The sequence below is a fragment of the Chenopodium album genome, chromosome 27 (genome assembly GCF_948465745.1).
Source record: "Chenopodium album chromosome 27, dcCheAlbu1.1, whole genome shotgun sequence".
NCBI classification, from domain to species: domain Eukaryota; kingdom Viridiplantae; phylum Streptophyta; class Magnoliopsida; order Caryophyllales; family Amaranthaceae; genus Chenopodium; species Chenopodium album.
The window spans coordinates 30,212,161-30,231,952 of record NC_137860.1 but is presented as its reverse complement, the minus strand read 5'-3'; the positions used below and the strand labels follow the sequence as shown (position 1 = coordinate 30,231,952).

The 19,792-nt window shown below is 38.1% G+C and overlaps 1 protein-coding gene across 1 annotated transcript; it reads right to left on the bottom strand.

Moving 5' to 3' along the window:
* Positions 1-839: 839 nt before the first annotated feature.
* Positions 840-17,821, bottom strand: LOC145621598 (uncharacterized). The gene is made up of 15 exons (XM_081676327.1): positions 17,565-17,821; positions 12,229-17,146; positions 11,959-12,147; positions 11,140-11,254; positions 9,814-10,876; positions 9,145-9,592; positions 8,399-8,452; positions 5,479-8,317; positions 5,282-5,395; positions 5,025-5,155; positions 4,641-4,733; positions 4,070-4,339; positions 3,422-3,989; positions 2,007-2,082; positions 840-1,924 (listed from the first exon to the last, which is right to left on the bottom strand). Exons 1-15 carry the CDS (start codon positions 17,819-17,821, stop codon positions 1,825-1,827), a joined length of 11,235 nt encoding a protein of 3,744 aa, XP_081532453.1. The 3' UTR covers positions 840-1,824.
* Between the last annotated feature and the right edge of the window lie 1,971 nt (positions 17,822-19,792).

The window sequence follows — 19,792 nt, the reverse complement described above, 5'->3', positions numbered from 1 at the left end:
ATAGACAGACTGGAGTCAGACCAAAGAGAAGTGGGCATCTTCACATACATGGCTTGGACCCTTTTAGGCTGACCCGTTTCAATTTGAGTCTTGTTTTTCGAAGCCGAGGTCGAGGCCGAAGAAGAAGAAGAAGGTGGTGGGTTGGAAGGCTTGGCTTGATTCTGTTCCTGCATCTTGGCAGCCTCACTGCTCCAGATATCAACTAGTGCAGACATTATATTATGCAACCTAAAAATAAAAGTTGAGCTTTAGTGTTGATTTTTCAAGGTTTATGCTGATTGCTATGATTCTAGTTATGAAAAGAAATTTGAGGTCTTGGAGACAATTTATAGGAGAAGATCAAGGGGGATTTCATTAAGTGAGGCGGTATCGCCGGTATGTTTTTGGGCATATACAAGTTATAAACTGTGGTCTGTGGATTGGAGTAATAAACTATGTTTAGTGTCACTTTCTGGAATCTGGATTATGATATGCTGCTACAGTGGGCGGTAACCCAAGGTTTTATGTTGCTGTTTTAGTGACTAAACTAGGATCTGTTATATTTTGTATTTTTTATTTTCTTCAGTCTAAGACTCTAGAGAGTTCATTATACTCAGCACTTATATAAAATTTTCATAATATCAATTTATTTATTTATTATTTTTTTTATTTTTAATATTCAATCAAAAATATTCATGGTTAAAGTTTGTGCTATTACAAGACAAAAAATCAAAATAATGCATGAATGGAGAACAAAGGAAGATACAGTCTGAATCAAATATATCTAAAATTATCACATGATTCTACCAAAATAAAATACTCAATAGCACATCCGAATTTTCAAGCCAAGGCAACTCGAATTTTTCAGAAAAGAACTTAACTCAAATTTGAAAGGCTTGTAACTGGTAAAAAACTTCCAATTCACTTCTCAAGTGTAAATTTGTGTTACATTAATTACCTCCTACTAAGACCCTACTATAACTACTGTCATAGAAAACTATATCAAACTGTAGTTAGAATCCTAATCATAATACACAAACGTATATGAAGAGAAACATCCAGCCTCCACTTACCAAGCTGCTTCGATAATTATTTAAGGCAAATTTGTGACACTAACTTGGACGGTTGGAATTATCATAATTTGCAGTCACATAGGAGGGAAGTGGGGTTGTTGCAGACGGAAGTTAGGGAAAGCAAAGCAAAAGAATCAGATACGCTGCCTCTGCTTCATAATCCATCAAGGTGGTTGCTGCATAATGGCGTATCTTAGATTTTTCCATCAGCAACAAACTATTTCCCAAAATGCACGAACCACATGCAGTAACTGTGACCTTCCAAGCTCATTTCCTAGATTTCTTAACGGGAAGCATATTAGGATCACAGGAAGCAAGTTTTGAACCACTCTCCTTGGGATTTTGAACATATTGCGATTTAAAGGCCATGGCACTGCTGTTAAGGCTCTGATCAGTGATCACAAAAGAATATTAAATGTCATTTTCTTTCGTTCCAAAAAGCTTTGGCATTTTTCTGTGGTACAATGGAGTTGATCAGCTTATACAGCACCACAGCCGCAGAGTCTAGTCAGCAAAAGCTGAGGTATATGTCCTTAAGCCTTTTCCAACAGGATCAGAGGTCCATATTCCCAAATAAACAGCACAATCGGCATCTCCCCAAATAGACCTGCATGATTCTTTTTGGGCACATATCGAGGTGGAGTCGCAGACTTCATCCAAAACTGCTCATGTTGAAGGCCTGCCTCACCACAATTATTAATCAGATGTTGAAGAGCTGCCATATGTGAGTGTACATTGCACAACCCATCATGGGAGCATCTTTCTTACATTCTCAAATCCATGCTGTCCAACCTTCATACATGTTGCAGAGATTATCTGCACTAGTAGCTTGCTTCAGCAGATAATCTACCTGTTCTCCAATACTTAATTCTCTGGAATATATTCATAAGATGGGTCAAGGTCAAAATAGATCCTGTGCAAAAGCGTTAAAAGTGTGAAAAAAAAAGCAGGTACCTGGTTTCAGAAATATCTCGGCCGTCTAATTTCATCTCAATACGCCTTAAGACTGACATAGCAAAAGCGTTTTTACCTACAGATACAAAACAAGACAGGAAATTATTACAGCTTTGGTTCATTCTGGAGCAAAACTAGTCAATTTTGCTTTACAAATATGGAATCTATCCTAACTATAAGAGGATAAAATGGCTCAAGGTAAGAGCAAATCTTTTCTGTCTCAATAATACATTTTAAAATACCAATGCAATATTAAGTACTACTCCGTACTTTACAGTATCAAGTTATATTATAACAGAAGTTAACAAAATTTTGTATATAAAAGTGGTTATCATTCTACACTTGAATACATAAACTAAAATGACCCCTTTTTTTCTCAGGGAGGTATATTGAGGCCACGAGGGAAGAAGATAGTACTTTCAAGCTCTATTTTATACAAGGACATAAATTGAAGTAATGAGCTGCGGTAATAATACTAATTATCAAATTTGAAAATTTTAGAAGGAAAAACACCCACTTGAATTAAAGATGCATTATTATGAACATTCCTACAGGCCATTCCACGCCAAATTTAACAGAAACTCACACCATCAGTCCATCACCATTAATTTATGACTTCGTGCCAAACAGACAGGCAATAAATTCTCACACTATACCGTGAGGAACTACAGAGTATTAAACATTGTGGAAATAATTAAAAAAAAAAATAGAACAATTTGTTAATCTGGCATTCCTTTCTCTCACAACTCAACAAATACACATGTAATATGTAAGGGTCCGAAGGGGAAACATATGTTGGTTTAACCTACCAATTTTCTACACTTAACAGGGAATTATCAGGTCAATGGATCCCATCAGCGAGCTATTGTTCTTTAATTGCATGACATAGTCTGTATACATCTATGTTTAATTTTTCTTCCTCCAAAGTACCTAAAAATGAATCCTCAGCCATAGAAACTACATGTTATCATTCAAGTAAAGCTGTGTTTAATTCACCTTATTTTTGCCTATATGATTTGATCTGTGGTTTTATTTATTTATTTTTTTTCAATCTAATCTGCACTTATTTTTCCTGATCACATTTGATTATCCGATTTGACCAAAATTTGACCTTAAATGTACGCTAATATATAAGGTAAAAACCTATCAAATGGGGTCTGTAATTTTCTTAATTTTTTCATCACAGGATTAGAAATATTTAGCAATAAAATCATTATTATGAAATTTTCTAATTTTTTTTCATTACGGAATTACCAATATATAGCAATAAAAAATGCATATAAATGATAAAGTATGTTATGAACTCATTTATTTATATCTGATTTGAATTTATCATTTTCGATCTAATCTGAAATGAGGTCCTTGAATATGTGAACTAGACGCAGCCTAAATGCAGTAAAGCAATTTACTCTTACCCTTAGTTGCTCGAACACCATCTTTTTTAATTCGATCATTTTGACTATCATCTCCAGCTTCAACTTGCTTTGATGAGGTTGCATCATCTTTTCCATTGACATTCATGTCCAAATCTTTAGGTGAATTAGGATGTATATCCAAAGAAAAACCAGTGCTATCTCCTTTGGCCTCCATGTCATTTGACATCACAGCATGCAAGATATCCTGTTGATCAGTTTTAGTGAATAGTAATTGTTCTTTTTGATCTCCATCCTCTTTGTAGTTGGACTTAAGTGAAAGACGCTCCACAGATTCTTGGAGACTAAATCCATTGGAAGGACTGGTTTCACCTGAAATACTTTCCCCACCTGAGCTGCTACTATATATGCTATCTGGAGGAGATATCCATCCATTATCTTCAGCAGACAAATAATTGACAGCAATCAAACCTTCATCCTCTTCTTCAGGTTCTCCGATTATATCTCCTCCAACACCATCATATTCAGTATAACTTTGAATGAGGTCTTCCCTTGACAAATTCATTTCCTGTGACCTATCTTCCAGGGTAGCTTCTACACCTTCAACGGCCTATAGATAAAACAGATAAAATTGTTCACATATAGAACAACTCCATTCAAGCATGAAAACAGAAAAATTAATGGCATTACCTTATGCAGCTTAGCAGCATGGAGGCTTGCAGAGTGAGCAAGCTTAGTCAGGGAAGAGTACAGTTCCTTCACAGAAGATACTAGAGATGGTACCAGGGGCTTGAAAGCCTGGAAAGCCTCCTTAATCCTTGGATAATAGGATTGGTATATAGCTTGCCCATGAATAGGCGATATCTCCATTTTGGTTTCCCTTTCCTTTGTCATAGCATCAGTCATTGCAGCTACGTCCTTGGACAATACTGACTCAAGTGGAAAGATTATCTCCTTTGCCTGACATAACTCAGCAAATCAGTATAAAAAGGTATGGTGAAAAAAGAAACTTAATTAGATCTCCATCTCCCTAGCTTCCTTAAACCCAAACCTATTTGGGATGCCCAGAGGTCCTTCGAGTAAGGAACATAAAGAGGAAGACTAACTTGAATTCCAAAAAAAAAAGGAAAAAATATATCAAAGTTTCAAAAACAGCAAGGTGATGGAACCACAACCCAGTCATAAAATTTATGAATAGATTATTATTAAGAAAATAAATAAGAAGGAAATGAAAACCCAGACATTGTTCATGAGAAATCACCTTCGATATGGATTCCATAAGGGAACAATGCATTGCTGCAGCCTCTTTTCCCAAGTTATGCACATCATGAAGACCATCGCTAATAGCTAGCACCTATAATGTCAAACAAAGAATGTTGGACAAAGAAAGTGAGATAGGGGTGCATTGAAAGTTCAGACTGCTGAAAATGTCACTATAGACTGTATTGAGAGACAAAACAAAGAAAGTTAATGAAAGCGATAACCAGCAACACCGAGAAGCAGAACATGGCAATCTATATTATGTTCACAATTAAATCTTTTCAAGATATTTAACCCTTCAATCATAATAAAAGTTAGCAGCCTTTACAAAAAGCCACTAACGGAAGAAGAGCCTACAACAAAACTCAAGAAAAAGATTACAAACCTCTTCAAGCATGGAACCACATTCAGAAGTCAAAGCAGTATGGCTATTCGCAACGTGACAAAAAGCAGAGAGTGCAATGCTAGCTTCACATGCACAATCTCTCATTTGAAGCAGAGTAGTTTGCAAGTCCTCTGAATTGGTTGAAACCCCAGATACATCATATCAATTCATGTGTGAGATAAATTGTAACAGGAAAGTAAAACATAAATCCACAAAAATATACATAACTAATTGAAAATTACAGAAATTATTACAACCTGAGGCTGACTTTGCTTTTGAAGAAGCCACAGAGAGTTCATTAGATGCAGAAAATAAACCATTGGAGGCAGCTTCCAAGCTGCCCTTTGCTAACTTCAATTCCTGTTCAGCCCCTGATCCAAATTTATACAGTTAAGTACTTCAGTGACTAAATAAAGGATAATGTGTACTGAGCAGAAAAAACGGAATCACTCACGAGAGAAAGAATGGAAAGTGACTTCCAGCCTTGCCAATGCATTTAAATATGCTTGCTGCCATGCCCTTTTATCTCCACTGGTTCTGAATGGAAATAATTCACCTGGCACACAAAGGATTCCGTCTCTTGATGCTTCAAACTCCAAAATCGACAAAGAAACTCTCATTATGTCAGCAGCCTTTTCGCGAGCTTCCTGCAGCAACTTTTTCCTCTGCTGCAAATGATCATGGAACTCAGAAGGAATTCCAGCACCCTTGTAAGAGGTATTGCCAGTCATGCTGGAATTTGGACCACCACAAGCCCAATTCATGGCTCTTTCCAGCTGCCCTTCAGCTGTGATAGAGGTCCTTTCACAAGACTGCAAGCATTCAATTGAACTAGCTATTTTAGAGACGGAAGATTGCATCTTTTCCAACAAATTAGGTCGGTGGATATCCAGAACAAGAGGATACAACTTGTCATCACTTTCTAGAAATTTATGAGCTATGATCCTGTTATCATGTGAAGGATTTAAGGTCATATCATTCATCCATTCCATTTGAATAATCTCTAGGCTAGTTCTTTTAATAGCCTCCTTTAGCTCATTCACTTGTTTCCTCAAAAGAGATGCAGCTGACTTTGCTGCTCTGACAGTTTCATGTGCACTGCAGTACTCTTCAAGCATTACTTTCATTTTTTTCTCATCACTAAGATCCTTCTTCAATTTATCAAATCCATGCTCTTTAAACCCTTCCATCTGTTGCTTTAATTTCTCAACCTCTTTATCTAAGCAGTGCACTAATGCAGGAGCAATTCGTTCTTTGATGTATAGGCTCATCAGGACATGGAGGTGCCCTACCAGCTTTTTCTTTATTGCATCAATAAGCTGATCCATACCCAAATTCTGATCAATAGATGAAGATACATTATGGATGGCAACATCAAGGATGGAATCCATTACTGCAACTTTCCAAACAAAAAAATCAATACCATTCAGTAAACCTTTGAATTTCCAGATATATTCGGACAATTGGCATCCAGATGTGATTGTGTTAGTTAATTTGGAAATATCAACTTGACAGAAACTCGAATCACAATAAGAAAGGAGCTTTTTGTCCTGAGACTCTAATCCAGAGAAAGGTCTGTCCAATGTAGATAACAACACATTGTTTCGAAGACCATGAACTACTCTCTCTTCCTCAGAACCAAGCAGAGATAGAAAATGATGTTCTGAAGAAACCAGACCATCTCTTATGCCAGCTTCTTTATTAATTAGAGAAGAGCTCCGTGCATCCTTTTGATTCCATGTGTGGTGAAGTTCGTCTAGTTGTGCCCTACAAGCTTCTTCTTGAGAAGCAAGTTCCTCAGCCTCCTCCCAAGAAAGATGATCTCTTCCTTTCATAGCAGCTTCTTCAAGAGCCAACTGTTGCTCTGTGATGAGACCAACCTTCACAAAGTAGCCCTTTTCCAGTTCTTCCAAAGATGCCCTCTCTACTTCAACGTCAACAAGCTGCTCCAATGCAGTTTCAACAGATCCCCGGATATTGGACAATGCCCCAAATGCATCCACTACTTCTGAATCAATGGAAACAATGGATTTAATAAGCTCTGGAAAAATAGCTTCACTCATATGTACAACAAAATCCTTACACGACAACAAAGTAGCTTTAAAAATGGAAGCCCAATTCTTGTCAGAAACTTCTGTATCAACAGTTGCTGCTCCATTACCAACAGAATGCTGAAGCTCAATAATAAAGTCCATAACTAGTACGCATTTTTCTATTTGCTCTTCTAGCTCAAAGAATACCATCCCAAAGTCAGACTGAGGCAGACTGCCCACATTTCCTAAAGTAATTGATTCGTTAAATATGTTTTGTACCTTATGTTTCATGTCATCATACAGAGAGCATAAGGCTACATATAGAACAGACAATAACTTCTCTTTCTTCATATCCACTTCTACTTTGCTATCTCTACTGCCCTCATGTTTAAATTGTATATGGGGAAGAGAAGGAAAGAGGTCCTCATTCCTCGTAAACCCACTAGATTGCATATAATTCTGAAAAGCAGACAGAATACGATTCTTAGCCTTCAATTCTGCTTCAGAGCCAATAGAGTTAACAAGTCCAGCATACTCCTCCTCGAGTTTCTCTATCTCTAAAGCAAATCTCTTCATTTTAAGACAGAGATCACCCTGGCGATGCCTGACATAATCAAAATCGTCTCCATGTATCTTCGAAATAAGCTCACCAGCCTGCCTCCTCGCCACAGAAAGCACATCAGGGGATAGTGAATTGATGGACAGTTGTAAGACTTGCGCCCAACTGTGTACAGGGCTTGTTGCAATGTAATTTAAGGGTAAGAATCTTTGCAGAGAAAGAGCATATGCTTGAAGTGCTATTACTGCAGATGAAACTCCATCGTCCAACTCAGCTATGAGCTGAGAAACTTCCCTGTCTATTTCATGGCATTGTGCTTGTGTGGGTTCAGGAACAATAGATAATGGAACACCTGCTACTGAAACAGCAGAGGTAAGAGATAAAGCATCTTCCACACAGCTTTTCCCTATACTGGCTTTGATTTCAGATATGGAATCATTCCGTAAAGCATCAATGAACCTTCCATGCTGCTCTAACCAAGTTGTTGCTTCTTGGACTTTCTCAGCCACACCAGCCTTAGCCTGAGCAAACTCCCGAGCCTGAATTTCATACTGGGCGAGAGATTTCTCTGAGTGAGAGGTTGCTTCTGAGACAAGTGATTTTGCAGATGTTTCATTGAAAAGAAGAGTAGACCTCTCTTGGTCAGCACGGTAAAATATAGCCGAGACAAGTTCATACTGGTTTAAGATATTCAAAAACCTCTGCAAATAGAATTCCAAGTTTAAATAATACACTATAGCACAGTATACAACAAATATATAAATGTATAAAATATGACTGACCTCAAAAGAAGATTCAATGGCCGGGGCACTAGCTAGTAGTAAATCATGATGTTCCTGCCAGAGAATACAAACTCAGTGAACTTCCTCATGTTTACAATGAATTCTGTGATTGGGATATTACGAAATATAACTTAAATGACAAAGCATATTATAAAATAACTCTAAAATGGTCTTAAAAAACAGAGCTACAATGTTCACATAAATTACAAGTGGCTCCTGAGTGCCTATTACTGAAATACATGTCTCATATTAATATGACAGTTGACAATTGCATGCGGTTTACACTGTTTTCATTAGAAAGGTAGAAGATTACCATTGCTCATAATTTATAATTTGAACAACACATTTTAAAGATATATTAAATTATGGCAATATTTATATTGAAAATAGTTAAATACTTCTTACAAATTGTTCACTATTTTAAGTTCTATCATACTACAAGCCTCAGATCCATTAAAATACAAGTCTGTAATAAGACAGCACAACATTTGATGCTGAAAAGGTTGAGGTATTGATCTAAAAAAATGCAAACCTTGAGTTAGTGGTTTCATAAAGCCTTTAAGAATAGCATGTCAGGTATTCAGCAGCAATAACTCAATAAGGATCTCACCATAAGTGGGTATAAGTCATTTATTATAATCAATCAGTGAATCAGGAGTTCAGGACTCTGGAAAATAATAAATGGGTTCAACTACTAGGCATATAACTAGAGATTGCAGTTCAAATAGGCCAGAATAAAGGAGTACCTGTAAAGGAACACGCATCTCTTGCACTCGAGAAGCAAATAAACTTAAGCTAACAGCCAATTCCATCCCCTTTCTTTCCTCACCACCAATAGCAGCATCATCATGAAAATCTCCACGTGTCCACTCCACCAGTGGATCCCACACAAAGACCTCCAATAACATGAGAAGTAAATCTTTATTCCGTCTAAGGACACCAATTACTGCTTCACAGTTTGCCCTGAAGAGTCCTTCAATTCCAGTTAACCCTAAAGCAGCTTCAAGTGTCTGAGTAAGGCGGAATGGCACAATCTCAGGAACCTTTAACCTTTGTCCTTTCTCAAAGCACACATTGTAATCAATATGTACAATGTCCCCACTAATAAAATCGATAAGAATGTTATCCAAATGTCTATCCCCAAGGCCAAAGATGTGGCCCACCATACTCATAGCAGCTAAGCTACCACAATACCTGTAGAGAAAAATCACAATAGACAAAGTATTTAAGAAATATAATGACATCTTTTAAGTATAATAGTTCATTTGAGAAATTGTAGTTCCTTAGGGTTTTATAAAATTCATGATCTATAAAGAAGGCAACAATCTCAAAGAAACCTTGTTTAAAACTGTAGTAAAGGTTTGACTACTGAATTCCTGTCAAACAGTTTCATTCTTTATTAATGCTAATTTTACCTCTTCAGTTTTGAGCTGAAAGCACTGAAACTCTCACTTGCACACCAGAGTTCTTGATGAAGAAGCTGCTTGGGAGTCTCTTTCATAAGATCCAGGAAAACCTTAAGCTTAACTTCATGAGGCCAATCTCGTCTTGAAATAACTCTCTTTATGCCTTTTTCTTTTAATGCTGGTATAATTTTCCCATAGAACATGTCACTTGGCCGGGGAACAGGTGGAGGAGTTGTATCTTTCACATTGAAGCCACCCGTGGCCAGAAGCTGGGCCATTTGAACTCTTTGCTGCCAAGATTTGAAAATACTGTAAATGCTTATTACATTATCCACCCACTGGATGAGACCAGCCCGGCCACTAATTGGTGTTACAGAATAATAACGAATACCAACTGACCGACTTCGAGTTTCAGAATATGATTGAAGGAAACTATTAACCGCTTGCAAAAGTTGCATGATTCGAGCATCAAGTCGTAAATCTTCTCTACCCTTTAAAAGATAGGTATACTTTCCACCATCAGAGCCCAATATTACAAGTTTCTTAGGTTTGGTCTTGGTTGGTAGAATAGCCACTTGTTCGGAGAAAGAAGAAATTGTGACAATTCCCAGAGAATTGCTACTGAAGTCTCTGTCACTTTCAGACAGCATTAACTGCTTTTGCTTCTCAAGCCCAGGCATAGGAACATCAGAAGAGGACAAGCGAGCCAGTTTTGGTGCAACTTCTTTCAAAGAAACTTCAGACTTTCTCTGATAAGATGCCAAGGATGCAGCAATATTATCAAATGGTCGCCAGACATCTCCAAGTGCTGAAGTAGAAGCAGGAGAATTTTTAAAGGCTAAAATTGCAGATCTTATCAGCTCTTTGTACTCATCCTGGAACCATTTCTCATGTGGAGTCTCGGGTTTTTTAGATATCAGAGCAAGACGACGCTCCAAGGCTACAACAACAGGGGCCATCATAGCAGAATATCTCGCAGCATTTATTTTGACTTTCTCACTGTGGCTAAGAGTAAAATTTCCTGAAATCCTTGCAGCTTCTTCTTTTAGCAAATTAATACGCCTATGGACATCTGCAAAACACAGATGCTCAATATCTAAGGCTAAAAAATTCCATCTCAAAGGCTTAATTACAAAAGTATGGGCTATATAGCAGCTAAAGTCAGCATAGTAAATATATAAATAAAAAAATAAAAAAGGAAAGCAAAGGTCAAAATAGCACCCACTTCAGAGTACACCAATATTTCAAATGTGTACTCTGTAAGATTAGTAATTCTAAGGAAAAAGTTTTACAGTTTTTTTCAAAGGAAATGCACCAGCAATTAGCTAAGGCTACCTCCATGAAGATCTTGGAGAGTGCTGAGCCACAGTTCCTCCCAGAGAACAGTTACATTTCCTAATTCATAAATCATGAGTTTGACATCTTGTACCAGCCTTGGATAAAGCTTCATCTGAATGATAATAAAAAGAGTAAAAGACCATCAATCAATCAATAGCAAAGAGAAACATTAGAAACATGGCACCAAGGACAACTTAAAGCTAAATGAACAAGGACTCAATATTGACACATAGTGACGTGAGACAGCACTAACAAAGTAACAAGTCTAAAAAGTAGAGATAAATTAAATAGTAGATAAATTATAAAATTATATATAAATAATAAAAAAAAAAATCATAGTGGATCAAGTGACCAGCCATCAAATGAATAAACCCCAACAAGGTTTCAACTCTTTCAAGTTTCAACAAGCCTAAGGAAGGACCTCCTTCATTGACAAGTCAAACGAACTAGTCTAGTAGAGATTTCACCGTTGCAAGCAGCCAAGCACTATCAGATTACTACACAAGTATCAAATATGTAAGATGCTATGAATTTAAGGTGAGTCTTGAAACAACTTAGGGTTCCTCAAAAAGATTAGAACGGGTCAGAAAAAGATAGCAATAAAACTTATGTCAGCAATCAGTATATCAGGCTTTGGCCCTTGTGACAGATGAGGATATGAAGATCAATCAGTACACTAATCGAGCAATAAAAATCCAAATGATTCAGGTCTATATTCTTGAAGAAAAAAACACACTGCATGCCTATAAGAGTGGCTATAACAGCAAAACACAGTACATTAAATAGCAGAAGCATTAAGTGAGAGCTGTAAATTACCAAACAATCCAGAATACGTTGAAGCTCCTCTGGCGGTTCTTCATCAGAAGCATTAACATCGACAAGAGTTGGATACACAACAGACCACGGAGACGACTTTGCCAGCATCATTAGCAAGCCTTCCAATTGCTTCCGTGTTTCGGGTTCTGGATGAGAGCATAATCGAGCAAACAGCTGTGGTGTTACTTCCTAAAGATGACATTTGATCAGAACATTGTGGAAGAGTTGCAGGAAAAGTAATGTAGGATATGGGGTAGGAAAATGTGATACCTGCCACGGCAACAATGGCACAGAAGATAAAGCAGGTTCAAGTGTGTCCTTAAGCTCCAAACCATAATTGAGCATAATATGTAGTATATACAGAGTAGCCCTTAAGCTTCCAGTTTTTTTACTGAAGGATCCACAATCGCGGTCAATGGATGTGAAACTACCAACCCTTGAGGAAGAGTACGAAAGGTACTGCATGAAACCATATGCAGCGTGCCCGAATAAAGAAACTCTTCTCTTCCTCAAAGACCACCAAATATCAACCATGACAACAATAGCACTGACATAAGATGTCATAACATTTTCTTCTGGGTCAACATCATGATCATGAAAAGCCATCCAAAGCTCAGATGACACTGCAGATGACAGAGGCTCAGAACCAAAATTTTCCACACCAGGTACTCTTGCAAAAGATTCAATAACATTCACTACTTGCTGCACCAAAGATGTTTGATTTAGGCGATTCACCTCATTGGACGATTCAACTAAGGAACACCTCTCTTCCCTTTCATTTGAATCATTTGCACAAGGAAGTTCAGAAATAACAGATCTAACTCTCGAAATTTCATCTTCAGTTAAACTGGTCATATTTGGCATCAACTCTTGACGAAGGACTGGAGAAAGAGGGGACGAATGGACAGCTCCCTGAGATGGGTTTAGACTCTCATTAGCTTGAGAAAAACACCAAGATGCATATGAAATCCAAGTCTTGCCTAAAGTAGGGCAAAGTTGCGTTGATAACTTTGTTGCTGTGCCAACAATTTCCTCAATGATTAAGCGTGTACTTGGTTTAGAGATCAACTTCTGTTCTACCAAGGATTCATCGCCATCACCAAACTGGCTGAAGTCAGTAAGAATATCAAGAGCAACATTTTCCAGGCTAAAATCAGCATAATCCCGCTTCAACCAATTTGAGAGCTTCAGACATGCCTTAGCCTTTAATGGACTATCGTCAGCAGCAGCATCTACATCCTCTAAACCAAAAAAGGCAGACTTAACATATGACCACATATTCGTGAATGCATCTGCAAACTTCTTTTCAGCATACAACAGCAGAATATCCTCATACTTCAAGCTTGATGTTAGAAATACACGATTACTTCCCTCAAAGCAAGTATCAGTTTGATCCCTGAGATACTTCTTAAGATTGTTTGCCAACCCAAAATTTCCCTGCTTGCGAGCTAAGCACATTAAATCCTTGCATAGCTGCAAGGTAACAGATGAAATAGGCAGGATGGTTTTGTATACCCTAAGAAGCTTCAGCCATGAACTACAATCCTGGTGGACTACACTCATTGGCAGATAAACTGCCTGCCAAAGTGAATTTACTATTGATTCAAACTGCTTAGGTTTGTCCTGAATGTTAGCCAACCCGCAACCCTCTTCTAATGCATATATGCAGTGCAAATGTATGGCATATGGTGCAGCCTCTGGCAACCCATCAAGTGGGAAAATAGTCAGAGCTTCATTTAGCAACAACTTGGCCTTATGCATCTCATCAGGCACCATGTCCATTTTATCTTCAATTTTATAAAGCAATCCCTGCAAAAGCATCTGCTCACTCCTTTGCAATGCCAATTTGGGATCGAGAGTAAGTTCAGAGCTACTTTTGGGTGTTAAATCTAAGGATGCCCATGATGCCCGGTAGTCACCCTCATCAAATTGAGCTAATGCATGGATTGCATTCATTTCATTTCCAGCAATAGTTAAAGCACCTGAATAACTTTTTCCAGCATGCTTTGCCCGTAAAGCTTGCAGCTCCAGCAACCAATAATCAAGTGACTGCCAATCTGAAATAGCACAATAGCTCTCTATGACACGTCCAATTATATATTGTATTCCATCAGCTTCCATAGAACTAAGGGATTCTTCTGTCTGTAGCAAATGAGTAAAGACAGCAGCAGCTTTTTCATATTGTCCTTCTGCTTGATGTACTAAACCAGTGATCCACGAGAAAGGTCCATAAAGCTGATAGCTATTATCAGCTAGTTTGCTTTCATCAAACAAAGAAGAAAAGCTCATATACGCCCATTTCTGCAAGCCAATTAAAGCTGCTGATTCATGTTTCTTAGACAGAGCCTGAGCCATGTGTTGCACAATTCGCATGACATCTCCACTTAACTTTCCCCTGACATCAAGTGGGTTATCAACAGCCTGAATTCGAGACTTTTCTCTAAAGGAAGAAGCTACTGAACTTTTGAGCTCCTGCAAACGCAGGGAACAATACTGAATGATAGCATCATGGCACTGTAACGCCAATCCAGCATTCATCATTGGCTCACATATGCGAGAAAACCACTCCTCACAAACCTTTTTGTTTGCTCGAAAAAACAAGGAACTCTGACGAGAAGCAAGAGGCAGCACAGAAGAGCCTTCATATGCATTGTATACATTTTTCTTCAAAGCCTCAACAAAATCCAGCAATAACCTCATAGGCAGTAAATGGGCACCACTGGAACCTATTATGCTTAAACCTCCATCATTTTGCTCGCTATCGATTTGCAGCATATGAGATACATCCAGAAGCATTCTCTCTAAAGCTGCAAAAGTTTGAGTTGGACCACCAAGGTTAGTCCGAAGTCGAGTAGCAGTGCAATATCGAGCAGCTTCATGTATAGCCCACCATACACCAGCCAAGTTATTCACTAAACTAGTTTTTTCAAGAAATTCAGCCTCAAACTTAATTTCCAGCCATTTACTATTGCCACTGGAACTTCCAGTTTCCTCCAGACTTTGAGTTAATTCCTTTGCACAATTACAGTGTTGAATAAGCCGTTGGATCCAGGAAGAAAGAGGTGCCTTCCATCGTTGTGAGATGTAACTCAAAATAGAAACAAGCTGCTGTGGTTGCAGACGTTGTGGCAGCTGCTTAAGGGCAAACACATGTCTCCAGTGCAAGTCAGCTCTATTTCCTGATTTACAGTCAGTGAACCTGCCTGTTGTATCAGTTCCACAATCCGATGAGCCACAGAGATAGACCGCAACCGGGAGGAAAAGGGAAAGACGCTTTACAAAAGCACTTCTTATTGTAGTATCTGGATCGCCAAGCTTTTCGAGGACCACTTCTGCCATCTGATAGAAGTCTCTGGGATGAACAAGTTTTGCTCGTAAAAGCATGTCAAATACTGTAGCCACTTGCAACCTCACTTTTGTTTCCCTGTCAAATGCAGCACCCAGTACAGAGGAAACCAGAGTCCAGACAGCAGAACCATATCCAGTATCATCATAAGGATTTATGGGCACATTCAGAGTTTCACATATTCTAGTTGCATCTTCACATGATTTATGAATCCAATCAAGGGCTTTGAGTTTTGCAGCAAGAGGAGAATTAGCTTCAAGAGCTTTCAAAAGGATGCTACTGTACTTGTTTAAGTGCCCAACAATGAAATTACAATCCATACAAACTCTATTTGTTTTCTGAACAGAGTCATTGCTGCGAAGAATGGAGTACTTGCTCAATAGCTCGACTGAAGAAATCCTACCTAAAGTTTCAAGAACAACTACTTGCAGCTCTACACAGCTTTTGACAGCCAACTGAAAAGGATACAACTTCGTAATTACAAATAATGCTAGACGTTCTGACCGTTTGCACAACAAATTAGCTATGTCAGGTGAGGCAGTCAGACTATCTGTCTTGTCCAGGCAAATACAGCTCAGTAAGACTTTCAAGTTATACTTTATCAAGGCAAACAACTCCGTCTTTGAGAAAGAATCGGATCTGGGACGGTTAGTATCCACATCTCTACAGACAAGGACATTTTCTAACATATCAGACAACATGACCATCTCTTCGAATAGTGAGCTAATTGCATGCTCAACAACTTCATCATTCCCATGTTGAAGCAAGAAAACATAAGTAGCAGCAGCACTTGCAGTCACTAAATGATTGGGATGCAAACGCAGCTGAGAAATCGGAGAATCCCATCGCAAAATTTTATGAACAGAAGAAGGAAGAAGCCCCAGCTTTTGCAGGGACAGCAACTGCAGATTGGTTTTAAGAACACCGTGAATTTGAAAGGATGTAATTTTCCCACTTTCAGCAGGTTTTGTGCTGTCATTCACATCCAAACTAAGAAATAAAACATCAAGAGCAAGAGGATAAAATGTGGAAAACTTTTCCCGTAGTATTTCGGCCAAGAGAGTCAAACACCTCCAAGAATCCTCAATCCACTTTGACCATCCGAACTTTTTCCCCATTAAAGACAAGCATCCCAGCAACTTGGGAATCATTTTACTCAGAGGCTCAACTATCTGTTCAAGAAGATTAATTTCTAGCAACCCTGAAGCCGTTGATTTTAGTAGAGTCGAGAAACAAGAAAATAAAGCAAGCAATCTACGAAATTGTTGAGGAGTTCCAGGACTTCCGTCTTGTAGCAGCATATCCATATCACCTAAAAACTTGGACAGCAAACTCAAAGGGAACTGTAGATTACTCACCCAATATTTCTGAAACTGCAAGAAGCTGCCCATAATAACTTGTCTATCAGACTCAGCAAGATCCGGTAACATTGCCCATCCGAGTAGCAGGTCAACAATATCAACAAAGTGGGGCTGAAAACATCCAAAAAACCTCAAGGATAACACAGTTAAAACACCCAAAATCTGATGTAGCAGATTCAAGGAGGTCCTCTCATCCTCAAGCAGTTCTTGACATGCTTTGAGTATAGGAAAAGCATACCGCTCAGTTGCTCCTACATCCCCAACACTTAAGAATTCACGCAGACTTTCCAGAGCCAGCTCCATAGACCCATCATTTGCAGTTATATTTTTCAACAATGGCAACGCCCAATTAATAAAACGATCCACCAAAGTTCCCAGTACAACATGGTTCTGCCTTCCATTAGAACCTGGCGGAATTGTACACAAAATAGAGCAGAGCGCTCCATATCCAGTGGCTGCTGCCCGACGAATTGCATATGATCTGAGCACCACATATTTAATAAAATGTCACAATTTTTTCATAACAGTCTCCATTTCCGACAGAAGCATTAGATTATCCACTAATTTCGACACCCGAGGACAAATACTCCATAACACTATACCTCCAACACATAGATAAAGAGTCTTTAAGAAACACTTATTCAAAACACAAATTCTCAAAAATTGAAAGCTAATTTCACTGGAAAATTAATAATTCTAGAAATTGAAAAAATTAATGCAATCAATAAGCAACTCAAGCTGGCATATTAACTCTACAAATTGCAATACAGAAACAAAATAAATTCCAACAAGCTCAATCAATTAAAACAAAAAAAACAGCAGCAATCAAAATAGCAACAACAAAAAAAACACAAAATTAACCCTAAAATAGAAAATAGAGAGATAAAAGAAGAACATACTTATCAGTAAGAAGCTGAGAAAAGCCTTGAAAGAGAAAAGTAGCGGAGTGAGAAACGAGGACTGAGTTAGGAGGAAAAAGGATGAGTCGATGAAGCGAGTTAATGGCGGAAAGTCGATTGGAGTCGTCAGCATCCTGAGTAGCTGACGAGGAGGAAGAAGAAGATGGTGCGGCGGCGGAAGTGGCGGTGTCGTCTTTGGCGAGGGCAACGGAGAGAAGAGCACCGAGCTGTTGTTGTTGATGGTGAAGTCCTTGCATAGTCGTCGTCGTCTTCTTCGTCGTTGAGTTTGTGCATTTTCTGTAATTAAGTTGAGTGGTGGTGATGGTGATGGTGTTTCAGATGGGTTGGGATTGTGACCGCCATTGTTGTTTGTTGTTGAGGTTTTGACTTGCCGGAGAAAGGTTTTGAGAGATAGATTGCTTGTATTTGTTTTGGAGGGTAAATAATGTGATTGTTGTTCAATTTTTTTTTTATTTTACTAGTGCTTGTGGTAATGTTGTACGGAGTACTCCTTTCATTACTTTTCTACGGTTACTTAGGGCCTGTTCACATTTACCGAATTAAGCTGAACTGAACTGATTGGAGCTGAACTGAGCTGAAATGAATATTTTATGAGAGAAGGAAATTAGGAACTGAACTGATTAGAGCTGAATTGAACTGAACTAATTGGAGCTGAACTGAACTGAAATTAAGTAAATGTGAACTGAACTTACGTACTCCATAGATTCGTTTGGTTTACTGACTAAAGTTTTGATTTATTAAGAAAGTTTGCATTTAGATTATTGTGGGATCAAATTTCAAAAAAGAAACCTTCACCTCCCAAAGTCCCAGCCTGCTTATCCAAGCCGAGAGGACTTGTGAGAGGTTTTGATTGATAGGACTCTTCTTTTTACCAACTTCAGGTGATCAATGGGCAGCCTGGGCTGCGTTCGAACTGGGCCAAGGTCAAAAAAACTGCCCATTTATCGGGTCGTAAAATATGTGCCCAAACTAGGCGGGCTATGCGGGCTTTTCGGGCGGGCCAAAAAATCAACTAAAATTGTATAGAGTTGATTTCCCAAGCCCGCCGAAATTTTTTTAAAAATCAGGTCGGGCCGGTAAAAGTTGTCCAAAGCCCGCCCAAAATCGGGTCGGCCTTAACTTGATCACCTCTATTACCAACCTAAAAAAAAAGATACCTGTGATATTTTACTTAAGTACTATATTAAGAGATAGACCTTGATAGTATAATCGTATGGAGTACATAAAATATAAAATGAGAATCGTTTATATTTACTTTATGAGTAGGTAATATTTTGATAAATGGAAATAGTTACTTGGGGAACATATACATATTTTGGCAATGGGAACGATTGTATTAGAAGTGGGTGTATTGGGAATGTATAAATATAGTTGTATTTGTGTAAAATTTCTATTTACAAAAGTTTAGAAATGTAATCATAGAAATATATGTCCAAAATAGAATATGTAATCATAGAAAAGTAACGGAGGAACAGTACTAAATTGTCTAATGGCCTAACATTGATTAGGTGTAAATACGCCAACAATTATAAAGTCTTAATCTCAAAATTATTTAAGTTCGGCTAACATGAACTGTCATAAAGAAGAGTGCAAAAAATGAGAAGAGCATTAGCAAGAGTGCAAGACTATAACTAATTGAAGTTGGGAGAAAAATGTACATAAAGTGAAACAAAAAGAGTTTACAAATAGAATATACGAGTATGTTCAAAAGAGTGTTTAAGGATGGGAAGTAGAGGAAAAATATTTTGAGTGAAAAATATGAAGAAAGCTAGAGAGTAAAAAAGGAAATCTACGATAATGTAGCTTGGTAAGAGTTAAACCTAAACCTCATTAATGTTAAAATTTAGAAGTTTTACCAACTAATCGACTCAAAAGTCAAAAACTATACTCTATATGTCCCTAATTGTTAACAATAGTTGCTTTTAACTTAAGTTTAATAAAATACTAATCACAATATTACTCTATTTGTCCTAGAGCTAATCAAAACTAATCTGCCCGCCCCGATTTTGGGTGGGTTTTTCCGGCACGATTTTTTTTTTTTTTTGGACTTGCTTGGGAATGCATTTTTTTTGTTATTTTAGTTCATTTTTTGGCCCAGCCCGAAAAGCTCGCATGACCCAGCCATTTTGGGCGAATTTGGGCATGAAAATTGTGTCCCAAAGCTAGGCTCGGCCCGGCCCGAGAAATGGGCACTTTTATACCTCGGC